Below are 17,268 nucleotides of genomic sequence, written 5' to 3' on the forward strand. Positions count from 1 at the left end.
CTGTTGGATATAAATGACAAGTATGTAGCCCTGTTTCTAATAAACATCTTAATGACTCTAATAGGATTTAGTTTTGTGGACAGAACAAAGAGATACAAATACTGGATCAATCAATCTTGATGTGCTAACATTCCTCTAGACTGCCAGTTTTATACATAGTAAATTTTTATACATAGTAAATTTTCTTAAGTCAGTTCAATGGAGTTTTATGGTATTTTTAGTCAAAATATTCTAATGTAGAAGGGCTTACCATGTACCAGGCACCATTCTAAAAGTTTTACATGTATCTCATTTAATCATATGAGGTATATACTATCATATTCCATTTTACAGATGAAAAACACAGGCAGGTGTGTTAAGTAACCTGTCCACAATCATACAATAAAAGAGAACTAGAGCAACAATTTGAATTTAGGCAATCAAACTTGAGAACTGAACTCCTTAAAGTAATAAAATTAAATGTTAGCTGTAGTCAAGACAAAAGTCAGTGTTCAAAGATAAAAGAAGAGGGGACAGTGTATTTATACCCGAAGACTTCGCTATAGGGCTAAACTCAAGCTTTTATCTTGTAGAAAGGAATCTAAAAAATTTTTTAAAAAGGCTTACCCTTCTTTTTCTTCTTCTTCTTTTTCAAATCTCCCTGTCTACAAAGAAAAGAAAAATTATTATCTTTGTGACAAAATATTTATACAACATTAAGTATGTGCAAAAGACTGTGAGTTGGGCACTTTATCATAAAGGTATTTAAGACTTGGTACCAGCTCATGAAAGCTAACAGACAAGTTGGGATATTAATTCAGACTGAATTCAATTAAGGAGAGGTGACAACTGTTTTCAGAAAACAGATACAATTTACATTGAAAAAATTAAATGGCACACATTAAGCCTATATATTAATATAATAAAAAGGTAAATAATTTGCACAAGCATGAAAATCTGCAATACTTTGGTAAGCTACCCTATGTTTGGCAAGACTTTATTTTTATTTATTTATTTATTTTGAGACAGAGTCTCACTGTTGCCCAGGCTGAACTTTGGTTCAGAAATACTAAATGATGTACACTAAATATACATCAATAACTTTTAAGTAAAGTAGGGCACATCCAGCTCATGGAATAGTACACATAAAAAGGATGAACTATGTCTACATTTAGTACATGGAAAGATCTCTAAGACTTATTAAATAAAAGGAAGTTGGAAAACAGTGAGTATAACAATCTCTCTTCTATAAAAAACAAAATAAACCAATCAAAGGAAATTATTTTATTTTTTTAGTATTCAAATCCCAGCTGCACTACTTACTCTTAAATAGCTCTATGGTCCTGGGGATTTATTTATTATTTTTTTATTTAGGTTACATATATTGCTTTTGCCCCACCCGAGTCAGAACTTCAAAGGAAATAATTTGTAAACCACCTGTGTATGTAAATGCAAAGAAAATCATGTAGAAGGATACAATAAATTAATACCAGAGGTTAATTTGGGGCTGGGAGAAAGGGGGAAAAGAGGACTAAGAGCTGGGTATACCAAAAGAGAAGGAAAAGAGACAAAGGGGACAAAAGTTTATTCGTATGGAATTTTTATAAGACTGTATTTTTAATTTTTTATATAATTTAAAATCAGCATTAGAAAGGGAAATCAATATATCGAAAAGGTATCTGCACTCCCATGTTTACCACAATAGCCAATATTTGGAATCAGCCTAAGTGACCATCAACAGATGAATGGATAAAGAAATTGTGGTAGGCCAGGTGCCATGGCTCACACCTGTAACCCTAGCATTCTGGGAGGCCGAGGTAGGAGGATCACTTGAGGTCAGGAGTTCAACACCAGCCTGAGCAAAAGCGAGACTCCCATCTGTACTAAAAATGGAAAAAATTAGCTGGGCATGGTGGCGCATGACTGTAGTCCCAGCTACGCAGAAGGCTGAGGCAGGAGGATTGCTTGAGCCCAGGAGTTCGAGGTTGCAGTGAGCTATGATCATGACACTGTACTCTAGCCAGGGTGACAGAGTGAGACTCTGTCTCAAAGAAAAGAAAGAAAGGAGAAAGAAATTGTGGTACATATATACAATGGAATATTATATAGCCATAAAAAGAATGAAATCCTGCCATTTCCAACAACGTGGATGGAAGTGGAGAACATTATGTTAAGTGAAATAAGCCAAGCACGGTAAGACAAATCTCACATGTTCTCACTCATATATGGGAGCTACATATTAAAATAACTTATCTCATGGAGACAGAGTAGAATGATACTTACCAGAGGCTGGGAAAGGTAGTGGGGGAGGGGGGTAAAGTGGGGATAGTTAATGGGTACAAAAACATAGTTACAGTTAGACAGAATGAACAATACTTGACAACACAACAAAGTGACTATAATCAATAGTAAGTTAGGGTATACTCTAAAATAACTAAAAGAGTAGAACTGGAATGTTCCTAATGTAAAGAAATGATAAATGCCTGAGGTGATGGATACCCTGATTTGATTAATACACATTGTACGCCTGTATCACAACATCACATGTACCCTATAAACATATACAACTATTATGTGCCCATAATAATTAAAAATAAAAAATTAAGGCTGGTGCAGTGGCTCACACCTGTAATCTTAGCACTCTGGGAGGCTGAGGCAGAAGGACTGCTTGAGCTCAGGAGTTCGAGACCAGCCTGAGCAAGAGTGAGACCCTGTCTCTACTAAAAATAGAAAAATTAGCTGGGCATCATGGCGGGCACCCAGCTACTCAGGAGGTTGCGGCAAGAGGATAGCTTGAGCCCAGGAGTCTCAGGTTGCTGTGAGCTATGATGACACCACTGCACTCTACCCCGGGCGACAGAACAAGACTCTGTCTCAGAAAAAGAAAAAAATAAATAAAAATAAAACATTAAGACAAATACATACATAAAATCAGCATTAGAGAATGTTACACGAAAAACATTACCCTTGCTCCTTTGGTTGACTATCTCCAGTAACTTTTCCACCCTTCTTCCGAATGTATGTAGCACCAGGAGAATTTTCCAGAGCCTCAACATCTACTTTTAGAGACATACTATCTGACGAGGGCAAGTGTTTACTAAGACTGGATAGAACAGGAGTTCAGGAACAACACACACACTTTTATATATATATATGTGCACCAATATATCTATGCCAATAGAAAGATGCCATCTTTTCTTGATGCCCTTCAACAAAAGCAAAAAAATGTTCTTAAATCTTCTGTAGAATAACAAATCAGCAAGTCATATCAATTATACAGCATTTACAACATTCTGAAAGGAGAACTTGAGGAGTCATAATCTAATCATCTGTTCCTTAACTCAGTGACATAGTTCAAGGTGGTGGCTTAATAAAAACTCCATTCCAAAAAAACTAACTATCAAGCTTGTAAAACAGGCTTGCTCACTGAAAAGGCTTTTTTTTGACTGCAAAGGCTTTGACTTGTGACTGCTTAGCATCTACCACCTCATCTCAGTTTTCAGAACACATCCTGATCAGAGTAGCACATATGATCCAAGCTCAATGAGTCAGAGCACTGACTCTTCTTGCCAACAGTAACTGTTTGAGACGGGCACATGACCTAAATAGTTTAATCACAGTAATATTTCAGAATCATGAACAATTACCCACACAAAATGTGCTTTTTTTCTTTTCTTTTTTGTTGTTCTTGCTCAACTTGAACCTGCAGGAATATAGGCTGTATCCTATTGATGTCATTTTTGCTTCTGAATCAAACTATACCCCAAGTTGGATCTACTGCTGCATTTTTCAATCACACTGATCAATAAACTTTTATTTTTGTTTTTACTATTAAAAGTGGGTTTTGCTTGTTAGTTGAAACTTACAACAGAAGCAGCTCTGGTCAAAACACAGGTACTGGAAGAGCTCTATTGAGCTTTTGGGGAACTGTCTGGAACAATAATCAAAAGGATACGCTTTGGCTTTCTCTGGATCTACGAGTGAGTAGGCAGAAATAAGCTGCGCCAGGGTATGCATATCTTTTGGATTTTGTCTAAAAGAAGAAATAAGAAAGTTGCTGAACAGTTTAGAAAACTGGAAAAAGTAACATGAACAAGTAAAATAATGCCCTTATATTAAGTAGCAGTGATAAAACGAATATATCTCCACCTTTCAGAACTTACTTCCATAGCTGTTCTAGGTCACTAATTGCCTCCTTCTTCCGCCCATATTTGAGTTTAAAGTTTGCAGCTTCTCTTATCAGGGATAAATGAGCAGGAGATTTGGGCTACAGTTTCAATAAAAAGGAAAAAAAATGTTTTAGGTTAAATATTTAGCAAGTCAGTAAAGTTATATTCATTAGATCTTTAAAAAACCAGACCTATCCATTAAATTCCTCATCTGCAATGCCTAGAACAAAATCACTCACACATATATGGGAAGGTAGGTAGACAAATTAGTATAACTAATCACCAATTTAGGAATTTGGAATACAACCCAGCTCTACCTAGGTTGTCTACAACTGGAAACATTCCCTTATAATCAAATTTTAAAGATATGCCATCACAGTTATTCAAACATTAATTTCACATAATACTTCCCAGAATACTGATGCCCCTTCCAATGCTAATAGTGCTAACAGTGTAAATGCCACCTATGTGTATGAGGTATTTGTAAGTTGAATACTGCCAATGCAGAGATCCATACTGGAAAAAGTGAAGATGTTCCTATAAAATAGAGATATGATAAACAATTATTCCATGTACTATTATCCCACTAACTATTACCATCCATGGGCTTTCCAGCCATTTCAGATAAGCCCTAATATATGCAATCATGTATTATACCATTACCATGCTTATTTCTTGAGATTACACATACAGATGCCCTGTAAACACACGATAAAGAAGCTTTTTCCTATTTTTCCACTATTCCTTATTTCTAATAACTTTATTTGAATGCAGTATGCTGACAAAGATGAATTTGATAGTCTAATAGCATTCCATTTTTAAAATAGTGACTTGTAATACCTCAGTTATTCTAAATTTTGAGTTCACTGCTACAGCTTTTTATTTTTATGTAAAAACATGCCCTCATAACATTTTACTGCATTTATTTACCTGATGGTTTTGATACCACTGGATAGCTTGTGTGAAGACCTCAATGGCACTATCAATATCTTCCTCATGGCTGTACATAGTCACTAATGCAGACACCTATCCAGCAAAAGATATAAACTAATGAATAAAATTTCTTCACTCTCAGAATACAATTTTTGAAAATGAAAAACGCTGAAGAAATAGCAGACAATGGTTGCTAGGTTCTCTGCCAATACCTAATTTACCATAAAAATTACTCTATTTAGAGAGCATAACAACTTTATTCCTAGAAACACCATGAACAATACTGTTTTCCAAATATGAAGATAGTTATCTGGAAAATATACCTTTCTCTAAAGCAGTGCCACTTCACAAATGGTTTGGTAAGTACAGAAGTTGAGAGTAAGTGCTTAGAAATGTTTATACAGTAAGACATTGCTGAACATTCAAGTGTATGATCTGTGAAGTATACAGCAGTATGGCTGAACTCCCACAATGTGTCACATGTGGCCCGAGTTGCATAAAGCCAATAAAACGGTTGCCTAGTGTGGTTGAGGAACAGCAAGGAGGCCGACACAGCTGGAGTGGAGGGGGAGAAGGATGAGGAGCAACAGGATATAAGAACAGAAAGGAGACAGACAAAAAGCTGGATCTTTAAGAAAAATTAGTAAAACTGATAAATCTCTGGCCAGACTGATCAAAAAAATAAAAGAAGACACGAATAATCAATATCAGGAATCAGAGAAGTTCCACAGATATTAAAAGGATAATAAGGAAATATTATGAACAACTTTTATGCCAATAAATTCAACAACCTAGATGAAACACATAAACTCCTTGAAAGGTAAAAGAAGGCCAGATAGTAAACATTAAAAACATCTTATTTTCAGCCATATCTTGTATCTGATTCTGAGGTAAAGTCATTGTAGTATAATCCTTAAAATATGAATCTTCAAGAGAAAGCACCACCATGTTTATTACACATTTACTGAATGCCAACTGCAAACAAGCCATGTTAGAGGCTACAAACATGAATAAAGCAGTCCCTGTTCAACAGATGCACATACAACCACTGAAGAATTAGTTCATACTGTGAAATAGATGCTTCTATAGCTATATTAGTGATCTAAACCTGTGATATTTGAATAATCAGAGAACTAAAAACTAAATTTGTTGGCCACTATTACTAAATTATTTTAACTCCAAGAAATCACACTGATGACATGATAAAACAGATTAGGCTAAGAAATTCCCAGTATGGGTATGAGATTATTTGAGGCTTTCAGTGACAAATAGTGCCTGGCACATTTGACTAATAAACCAATACAAAGCAGAACATAGAATGAAATTAAATTTATACCAGATAACTGTTACTAACTACTATTCTTACCTTATGAATATATAAGGAAATAAGTAGAAATTAAAGTTAATACAAAGGAACACTGGACATACAAATGAATTATCAATTCCACACTTTTCAGTCTTATAATGTTTTAGTCATAAACTCACCATGCCTGGCTTATGCTTTAACTCCTCTATGCTTCTCAGTATTAGACATGCTTTAGAAATATTACCTTAAGAGATTAAAAACAAAATCAGCATCATACTGAAGAAAGCATATTATGAAAAAAAAAAAATACAAGAAATTTTACTTCCTCCCACTACTTTTCCTTAGGAAAGCAATCATGAGTCATATTTTCTAGCATTTCTAAATACATAAGCTTTGGAGTCTTGGGGATAGTGCACTCTATTCATTTTACAGATAAGGAAATGAGCTCTAAAGAAATAATATACCTTGCTTAAGCTCACAAAGAAAGTTAATGGCAGAGCTGCTACCAGAAAAGAAGTCTCTCAGCTCTCAGTCTGCTGAGTTCTATTTCTTCTTTTTCGGACTGTAACTTCAAGGTGGGGGAACCTTCCCTAAAGGACTTGAAATATGTTACTGTAGATAGGAGTGCAATGGAAAATTTCCTACGGCGTTAAAATTCTGATTTTCCACTCATTGCAAACCTCAATAACTTAAACTTTCTAGTCTTTAAAAACAAAAAAAACCCATGACAAACTCTCAGTAATTTCAAGATGATAGGTAATCCTTGTAAAAATAAACACCAATGAGGAAAGATACAAAGTAGGGCAAGGAAAAGAAGAAAGAAGGGTAAGGAGAAGGAACAGAGACAAAGGAGGAAAACAGAAATGTGAGAACCAGGCAACAAGGAGATCAGCAGTTTCTCAACCCTCTTTTCATTATTGTCCTACTAAGGAGCCCTTTAAGACATTTTTTTCCTAATTGCCAACTCCTCTCCCCCCAAGCCATGAAACTTATTTCAGCCATTGAATATGTAAGATTATTTTTTTTTGACCTATTATTACCACCATTGAGAATGCATGCTCTATACCAGAGCTGTCTGATAGAACTTTCTGTGATGATGGAAATGTCCTATATCTGCGCTGTCCAATACAGTGGCCACTAGCTGTATGTGGCTACTAAGCTTCTCAAGTGTGGCTAGCACAACTGAGGAACTGAATTTAAAAAATTTTTTTTTGAGACAGACTCATACTCTGCTGCTCAGGCTAGAGTGAAATGGCATCATCACAGCTCACTACAACCTCAAATTCCTGGGCTCAAGTGATCCTCCTGCCTCAGCCTCCCAAGTAGCTGATACTACAGGCACAGGCCACTGCGCCTAGCTAATTTTTCTATTTTTAGTAGAGATAGGGTCTTGCTCTTGCTCAGATGGTCTCGAACTCCTGACCTCACAATCCTCTGGCTTCGGCCTCCCAGAGTGCTAGGATTACAAAGCATGAGCCACTGTGCCCGGTCTGAATTTTAAATTTCATCAATTTAAGCTTCTTTTGGAGACAAGGTCTCACTCTGTTGCCACGCAGTGGCATGATCATAGCTCACTACAGCCTTGAACTCCTGCGCTCAAGCTATTCTCCCACCTCAACCTCCCAAGTAGCTGGGACTACAGGCACACATCACCACATCACCACATCCAGCTAATTTTTTTTTTTTTCTTTGTAGAGATGGGGTCTTGCCATGTTGCCTAGGCTAGTCTTAACAGGCTGGCCTTGAACGCCCAACTTCAAGCAATCCTCCTGCCTCAGCCTCTCAAACTGCTGGGATTACAGGCATGAGCCACGGCACCCAGCCTAATCAATTTAAACTTAAAATAGCTACATGTGACTTGTGGTTACCATACTGAGCAACACAGCTCTAGACAATCACTCAAGGTTGATTCAAAAATCATAGACAAAAGAACTGGCAGTTTTCTGTAAGATTCAAACCTATCAGTTCTCATTAAATTCTATTACCTTCACCCCACCTGAAAAATATGGGTGGCAAAGTATAAATGAAGTAAGATAAGGGGCCAAGATAAGACATTCTGAAACATTCACAAGTGGCTGCCACTGGGGGTGGGGAGGGCATTCTCAAAGGATGCAAAGTCACCCCTTTCTTATTTCATGCAAATAGGACCAAGTGATAGACATAAGCATTTCTACAGGTGACATACTCAGGAAATTTGAGTAGTAGGATCTTTTGTAACAGAGGAATCCTTTGCTTATACTGACTTTTAAGGCATAGAATGAGAAACATTCTAACAATTTAGGAATAACCCAAGAAAAGGGCCAACTACTCACTACTAAATCTGTTGGAGATCACACAGTATAGTCTCCTGTATGAAACATTAATTATTATGCTTTAGCATTACACAAAAAATTTAAAAATCACACAGTTTGCCACTTCAGAATCATTCCAATCATGTTTCCATTAAAGCGATATTTTAGTCATGATGAAAATCATCATTAATACCTTGAGAAATTTTCAGCTGTGCCATGGTCAGCTTAATTTCAGCTGCATTCTTTGGATGCTGATCTGAAAATTCCTAAAATGTTTTTAGTTGGGGGGAAAAAAAATAATCACATTTAAGTTACATAACTAACTGTACACATTACAATTACTTAACTACATAAAATTTAAAATCCAGGTTTAAAATATTAAACTTGTGGCTTCAGGTCAAAATCTTAACTTCAGAAAAATTTTATTAAACACCCACTTTGTTTTAAAGGTATGCTCTGAAAGTAAATGCAATAATGTCAAGTTTCCCGGAAGTCACGAACAGAGAAATACATTGTTCTTTGGTATTTGTGGGGTACTGGCTCCAGAAACCCCTCCCAGATCAAAATGCTCAAGTCCCTTACATAAAATGTTACAGTATTTGCATATAACCTACACACATAGTCCATATACTTTAAATCTCTGTATTACTTATAATACCTAATACAATGTAAATGCTGTGTAAATAGTTGTCGTATAGGGAATGATAAAAAAAAAAAAAAAGGCCTGTATATATTCAGTACAGATGTACTATGCATTTTTCCCCCAAATATTTTTGATTTATGGTTGGTCGAATCCTTGGATGCAAAACCTGTGGATGCAGAAAGCCAACTGTAATAAAGATTACTAAATACATTTTTTTTAAAAGAAGACACTCAAACGGTGCTTCCTTACTCAAGGTCCCTGCTAGGCAACTTTGCCTCTCAGGACGGTCCTAATTTTACCCAGTCCAACTTTCTTTCCTTTTTTTTTTTTTGGAGACAGAGTCTCACTCTGTTGCCCGGGCTAGAGTGCCATGGCATCAGCCTAGCTCACAGCAACCTCCAACTCCTGGGCTCAAGCGATCCTCCTGCCTCAGCCTCCCAAGTAGCTGGGACTATAGGCATGTGCCACCATGCCCAGCTAATTTTTTCTATATATATTTTAGTTGTCCAGCTAATTTCTTTCTATATTTTTTTTAGTAGAGACGGGGTCTCGCTCTTGCTCAGGCTGGTCTCAAACTCCTGAGCTCAAACAATTCACCTGCCTCAGCCTCCCAGAGTGCTAGGATTACAGGCGTGAGCCACCGCGACTGGCCTCCAGTCCAACTTTCCAAGGTAGTCTGCACTCAGAAAATTCAAACATGTAATAGAATACCTGATTTGGACTGATAAAAACAAAGTCAGTATCTCTGTAATTGTTTGAGTTTTGGAGTGAGACTCACTGGAGATCAGATTATTGAAAAAGGGGTTAAGCATGTTCTAGTGTTATAAACCTAAAACAAATCCCTAACTTATCGGAGGTTCACGACGTCCCTGATAAAGATAGGGTCCCCAGGCAGAATGTATTGCAAGAGACGGAAAGAAACACAGACACAGATACAAAAATAGTATTTAAAAGAGCGGGGAAATCAGGGGACCACCAGCACGCTGGTGCCAAGGAGGCAGTGACTGAAACCCAGCACCTGCTTTTTATTCTCTTTGCCATGCTGCAAAATACAATGATCTCATGCAAAAAAATCATGGGATACAATGATCAAAGGTCTCAGGGATCTCCCAAAAGTCAAAAGGTGTCCTAGCTAATCTCCTTCTCCTTTCTAGAAGGGAAAAACACAAAATTCTTCAGTAGGTACAACACTTTTGATCAAGGTAAACTAACTAATTTTATCCCAAGCTCAAGCTATGTACATGGATATCAATCTTTCAACTTCAGTAGCTGCGACCCATTTGAACAAGAAACAAAGAAACTACATGCCTTCCACTGGGAAACTGGTTTTGCATTAACTGAGGCATTGTGGAGAGAAAGGGAGAGAAGGAACTTGGCCCAGTGTTCTAACAATGGAAGCCTTAAGACCCTTCTCCCGGGCTGACATATTGCAATCTACCTCTACAGCCATGAGAAGTTTTCATGTCAGGCCTCTCCGTGGCTTTTCAGGCATGAGACCCCTTAGGCTCTGAGGTTGGAGCATACTTTGCTGTACTCCCAGATCGCTGGTATATGCCCCCCAACTAGGCAGTTAACAGCTGCCCTTATTTCAGGCTTCTGCTCAGGCAATTCCTTCACCTCCTTTCCTCCCACAGCCTCAGACGTAGCATCCCTAAGTCCCAGTGGTCTTAATCCCATCACTAACTCACAATAAATAGATCTCCAAATCAAAAAGCATTCTTCAGGGTTTATGGAAAATATTTATATTATGTGAATTTATATAAAACAAAGCTGTAACCTAAGAATTAACTAAAGTGACACTGGAATTTGTCTAGTAGTACATTATCTATTAGTTTTCCCATCAAATTTACACGCTTGTAGGTTACTATACCATAATGAAAATGAAACAAGACTGCAAATACCTGACACCTCATTCAAGTAACTCCTTTACCTGAAGCAGCTCTATTGCTTTTGTGTGCTGCTTTTCTCGGCAGAGCTGGGCAGCTTGGATTAACACAGGCAGGAGATGCTCAGGACTTTGGGACTGCAAACTGGCAGATATTTTGCGGCATTGTTCTGCCTAGAAGACACACCCCACGCCCCAACAAAAATAAGCTGGTTAATGAAATTAAATGCTAAAAGAAAAGAAGTATGGGAAAATCAGTTAAAACAAAATAGTAAGTGAAGAATTGCCTAGGGTGAGACAATCAGTTTAAAGTATTTATTTTCAATTTTTTCCAACAAGAAAATAATTTCCATTCACTAATTTAATCTGAGTTCTAAATGCCTTTAGTAAAGGACAAGTTGTAAACATTCACCTGGATGCCTAAATTCCAGAATAGTTTAAAAAAAAAACAAAAAACAAAACACATCAAGTAAAAGCATTTGCTTAAAAAATAACAAAATGCATATTTCTTGCTAAAGTATTGAGAATAACAACTCAATTCTAAGTAATAAATTAACATTACTGCCTCTTACTCTCCCACTAAAAACTGCTCTAAAAAAGTACGCAATCAGAATTTAATTAGAATACATATTAGAGTTAGAATTGACCTCCTAAGCATTTATAACTTCATGTGATTATACACAGCTAAAATGAAAGATGGATTTTAAATTTATAATGATTGGCATCTTTGATGATTCTATCTTAATTCAGAGAGATTAGAAATAAGGTAATGAGAAAATTATCACATTTAAAGGTGTGAATTCTGTTTTCTTCCTCTTAAAAGCCATCAACTCCACACCCTTACAAAGAATTGGGTAAATTAACTTGTTTAATAAACAAAATCTATGATATATGATATTCTGAAGGAAAAAATATATTTATGAATTTAAGACAAAATATAAACAAAAATTATAAAGAGATTGGACTAATACACCTATTATTCCTCATATATCATATTACAACAAAAGGTTTAGTCAGGGCACCAGAGGCCTATTACCTACCTGGTTTGTGTACATCGCAAGTAAAGCTTTGTTAAATTCTATAGCTTGCAGTTGTTTCTTGGAAAGCTTAAATTCTACCCCCTCTGCGTTGGTTAATTTCACCTTCTTCTTGGAGTCAAAGACATTTTGGTCCTGACAAAGAAAAGTTCATCCAACATTAACAGAATCTCAGATTTCAATTCTCTTAACATTCCAAGGCCTTATTCCTCTTTCATTTAGTAATTTTATATAAACACAACAAGAAAGCTTGAGTATATCTACCTGATCAGGGTGCCTAAGCTAGTAAGATGCATATAAATGTCTTGGGTTGTTGGTTAAAGAAGTAAACAAAACCTCTGCAATTAAAATCTACCAGTGTACATATGTCTATCCCACAATCTAGCCCCACTCTTTTTAGAGCCTTCTCAAAGGAGGCTTCCTACTTAAAGGTATGAGAAGGCTTAACAAGTGAGCTGCTTGTTTCACTATTAACTGCTTGTTTTGAGCTTTTTGAAAGAAAAAAATAGGGATAACACAAATCTTACAGTGTATTAGGACCACAAAAATTTTGCAATTTCTACAAGCTATGCCCTCTAGAATTTAGATGATAAATGAGGAAAGTAAGTAACTCATTCCTCTTTGAAATACAGGTATACCTCAGATATATTTCAGGTTCAGTTCTAGACCTCCGCAATAAAGCAAATATTGCAATAAAGTGAGTCATACAATTTTTTGGGTTTCCCAGTGCATAGAAAAGTTATGTTTACACTATACTGTAGTCTATTAAGTGTGCAACAGCATCATGTCTTAAAAAATGTATATACCTTAATTTAAAAGTACCTTATTGCTAAAATATGCTGACACAAAGACACTAAATGAGCACATGCTATTGGGAAAATGGTGCCAACAGACACATTCAACATGGGGTTGCCACTGTCTCAAAAAAAAAAAAAAAAAAAACCAACAAAAAAATCCTTCAATATGTAAAAAATGCACTACCTGCAAAATGCAATTAAGTGAAGCTCAATAAAGCAAGGTATGCTCATAATCACTATTTAAGCAAATCATTAAGCAAACTCCAGAAATACATTCACACCACTTTTAAACTCATTTTTAGCAGAAAATATTCATGTAACATACCTATTGTTTTAGGAAACTAAGGCCCTTCTTAACTAAGCAGAAGCAAAAAGATGCTTAATTTCACTTTCTGTGTGGGGAAAACACAGCATCATCTGCCTAAAGAAAGTCTTACCAAGAATTATAGAAAGTCACGTATCTCTCAGGAAAGGAAGACAACTAAGTCACATTGACTGCGTCCTAAGAAGGACAAACTGAGCACGAGTGTCTACTATGTGCACTATATTCAAGCTTTCCAAAACAATATAGTTGTAAATAAGTGCTTTGTAAAACAATATATTTACTTGCAAATACATGATACCACTGTGCTTTTTAAACAAGGTCTTCTACCAGCTTAAAGACTAAAAGGAAGCAAAGAAGAAATCTAAAACAAACTCTACTTTTTCTGTGTTGAGCTCAAAACCAATTTGAAACTATTTTAATATACAACAAGAAACCACCTTTCATATAAATCAATCCTAAAGGAATCATATTTTCTAGTTGGTTCTCCTGTGTATTTTAATACTTCATCGTGCATGCCACTGCCAGACTTCTCTTAAACTCTGTCATGGCATTTTATTATTCAAAAACTTGCTGGGCCCAGTGGCTCATGCCTGTAATCCCAGCACTTTGGGAGGCTGAGGCAGGACGACCATTTGAGGCCAGCAGTTTAAGACCAGCCTGGGCTCACACAGAGAGAACCTGTCTCTACAAAAAAAAAAAAAAAAAATTAGCCAAGCATGGTGGCATAGGCTTGTAGTCCCAGCTACTCAGGAGGCTGAGGCAGGAGGATCACATGAGCCTGGGAGTTTGAGACTGCAGTGAACTATGATTGAGCCACCGCACTATAGCCTGGGCAACAGAGCAAGACCTCTGTCTCTAAAAATACAAAAAATAAAAACTTAGTTTTCAAGGCCTTCCATACCTTGATATAATTCAATATAACCTATTTTTTTTTTTTTTAACTACACAGCATATACGTATCCTCTTGTTTTCTCACTTTTCCCATACAAATCAAATACTTCTTCATATGTACATTTGCTTACGCTGTTAACTTTCAAACCATATCCCCACCTCAAGAGTCAGCTCAAACTTGCCAACTCATCGATCTTACTTTTCACAAAATGCTAGAATTATAAAGTACATAGAGAAGAAATTTAAACATGCACAACTTTTTTCAACATTAGAATGAGATTTTGAACTACGTAATGACTAAGACCACGCTTCACATATCTTTCGCATTGCCTAGTACATCAAGTACTATTTTTAAGAAGTCAGAAATAAATACCTGTTGACCGAAGAAAGTTCAGTGTATAAATTACATTCAGATATTTAGTATCTCACATACTCTCTTCCCCCCAATTATAGATGCCAGATAAAACGAATTTGCCTTGATAAGCATTTCAAAATTCATATACACAGGTAGGTATATATGGCTGCCAAGATTCAAATGCCAGCACCAATGTTCTGGAAACCTAAACCACACCAATGGCCTGCAACATCCCACAATTACTATTACCACTATCTTACATCTGGTGACTCTATACATTTCTGCTCTAGGAGGAGAGAAATATCACAAAGAAGTCAAAGGGGCAAAAGAATCTTGGATTCAGATTGCAGTCAGAAACTGGAATCTGAATCCAAGTTCTGCCTCTCACTGGCTATGACCTTATACAAATTACTTAACTCCTTTCAGCCTCAGATTATACTCATGTAAATTGGAGACAGGACTACCACCCAAAAGGATTATTTTGAGGAAGAAATAAGATGGCATGTGTCATATCAAGAGAGATCAAATGTTACTTTTATTTTCTGTTGACTTGGATCTCAAATCTGAACTTGAAATGTTTTTCCATTAAAAAGTGTTCTAAATGGTGCTTAATTAGATTAAACAGTACTCTAAATTAAGACTGCCTACATACATACTTATAATATTTTACATGGGGTGGAAGAGAAAGAATACTTGTCCATATCCCCTAAAAAAAAAAAAACCTCTAGAAAAAAATTATATAAAGAAAACGTACATTCAGACTAAAGTAGATGAAGAAATCATGTATCATGTGTACATACTTAAAGTTTAAAAGTCCCAATAATTTATATCTCTAACAAAGAGATTTTCCATATTATTATAAACTGGGAAAAGGGGAAGATTTTAAAGTCCATGGTCTTCAACTACAAAAGAAGTTTTATTACTTGAATATATCTTGCAAAATCATCTTCATTATGAGTGTTAAGTAATACTCTCCATTCCACTGAGATTTTGCTACAACTGGACTTTCTATGTCATGTTAAAAGAACACATATCCTATCCTAGAACAGAGCTGGGGCAATCAACTTTCAGGGTAAGATATGTGTATAGGAAAGCCATGAATATTCCATACCTTGTTAATGGTAATGATGTTATTTGCAATTACAGCTAGTAATCCCACATCTGTCGGCCTGTGTACAAAAAGCAACAGTCAAAACCAAACAAACCTTTAAAAAGAAACCCCATCCCCTATAAAACACATTTCCTTTTAAAAACTCACTTACTTTAGTTTTATTATCTGATTGTAAAGTTGCAAAGCTTCCTCTGTACGACCCTGAAGCTGCAGAATATAGGCCATCTGACCATGAATGATGGCCAGTTCTGCCTGTGGGTCTTCCTCAGTCCCATCCTAAACGAAAGAAACACTTTTTTTCCTATAAACTTTCCAAACTGACCTACATATTTACCAAACGATCCGAACATTCAAAGGGCATACAATCCTAAAAAAAACATAATTTCAGGAATTTCCCTTTAGAGTCAGTTCTTTGAAATTTAGGAATTGCCACCACAAGAGAGAAGTTTAAGTGAAAATGACAAAACAATCTTGGAAGAACATGCCAATAAGCTCAGAAATACCACTTATTCATCATTATTATCCTCTAAAGCCCAAGAATAAAAAAAAAATGTAAAAAACCAGCATGAGGATTTTCTTCCTATGATAACTCTAAATTCTGGAAACATAAGTTTCTCATAAAAACAACTTTAAAAAATGCTTTTCTCTCTATTCTACCATAATGCCAATACAAAGATTACAAAGTTCTAATTAACACTGTTCAAAAAACTTCAAAAAGCTGGAACTAATTCTGTACTTAAAGTAATTCTATAATTGGACTAATTTTGTAATTAAAGCAGTAGCTCCAGATTAATCCACATTCTCCTTTCCTTCTGGAAAGGTTAACTGATGCTCAGGTACAATGACCACCCAAGTCTAGGAGGCTACTCTCTAGCACTCAATACTCCTTCTCTTACCTGGTAAGTGTATGCTGACCAGGGGTCAGACATATTGTTTCCAAACCCATTATGCCAGTTGTGTATGATGAGGAAATGATAAAATTTAAGTATTAAAGTAAGAACTATGGATGTGAAAAGAGGCTTGTTTAATGTAAATCATGTTGAATGCCCAGAAAGATTTGATAGTTAAGTTCCTAAAGAAAATCACTATCTAATTAGTTGTGAACCAAAAAAACGGCAAGAGATTGGTAAAAAAGTTATCTATAAGAACTCTTTAACAAAACTGCTTACCAACTGTTTTTAAGATATTGCTGCACTTTTAAAAAACAAAAGTGGAAATCAGGAATGTTGGATTATGTGTGCATTATGTATGAAATATGCATGGAATTCCAATGAGCAGACCCATACTCCAAGACCTTGGTGTTGGCACTACATCCTAAAATAGGAGAATTAATTTATACTACATAAATTTAAAATCAAATGCTTAAAGTATGCAAACGTTTTTGTATTGTGATTTCTCACCCTAACAGATAACAGACTTCATCAAATCAATGATCAAGAGAGAGGTTTCTAGTGTGATTCCTATTTAATGAATCACCACCTATTACAAAAAAATCAATAAATACTACAACGAAGCTTCCTACTAATGTATATTAGTCAGAAGTGTA

The 17,268-nt window shown here is 35.9% G+C and overlaps 1 protein-coding gene across 2 annotated transcripts in view; it reads right to left on the reverse strand.

The window, feature by feature from the left end:
* SRP72 (signal recognition particle 72) overlaps positions 1-17,268 on the reverse strand; it is a 28,740-nt gene that overhangs the window by 3,204 nt on the left and 8,268 nt on the right. Inside the window, exons 7-17 of one of the 2 annotated variants that reach the window (XM_069458433.1) lie at positions 15,874-15,998; positions 15,723-15,780; positions 12,247-12,378; positions 11,252-11,380; positions 8,872-8,944; positions 6,567-6,631; positions 5,079-5,174; positions 4,143-4,246; positions 3,935-4,012; positions 2,945-3,082; positions 607-644 (exon numbers count right to left, since the gene is read on the reverse strand). In XM_069458433.1, the coding sequence (XP_069314534.1) occupies positions 607-644; positions 2,945-3,082; positions 3,935-4,012; positions 4,143-4,246; positions 5,079-5,174; positions 6,567-6,631; positions 8,872-8,944; positions 11,252-11,380; positions 12,247-12,378; positions 15,723-15,780; positions 15,874-15,998 (1,036 nt within the window). The remainder of the gene's footprint in view (positions 1-606; positions 645-2,944; positions 3,083-3,934; positions 4,013-4,142; positions 4,247-5,078; positions 5,175-6,566; positions 6,632-8,871; positions 8,945-11,251; positions 11,381-12,246; positions 12,379-15,722; positions 15,781-15,873; positions 15,999-17,268) is intronic. The other variant, XM_069458434.1, reaches the window with a different exon arrangement.

The sequence above is a fragment of the Eulemur rufifrons genome, chromosome 24 (genome assembly GCF_041146395.1).
Source record: "Eulemur rufifrons isolate Redbay chromosome 24, OSU_ERuf_1, whole genome shotgun sequence".
In the NCBI taxonomy this organism is placed as follows: Eukaryota; Metazoa; Chordata; class Mammalia; order Primates; family Lemuridae; genus Eulemur; species Eulemur rufifrons.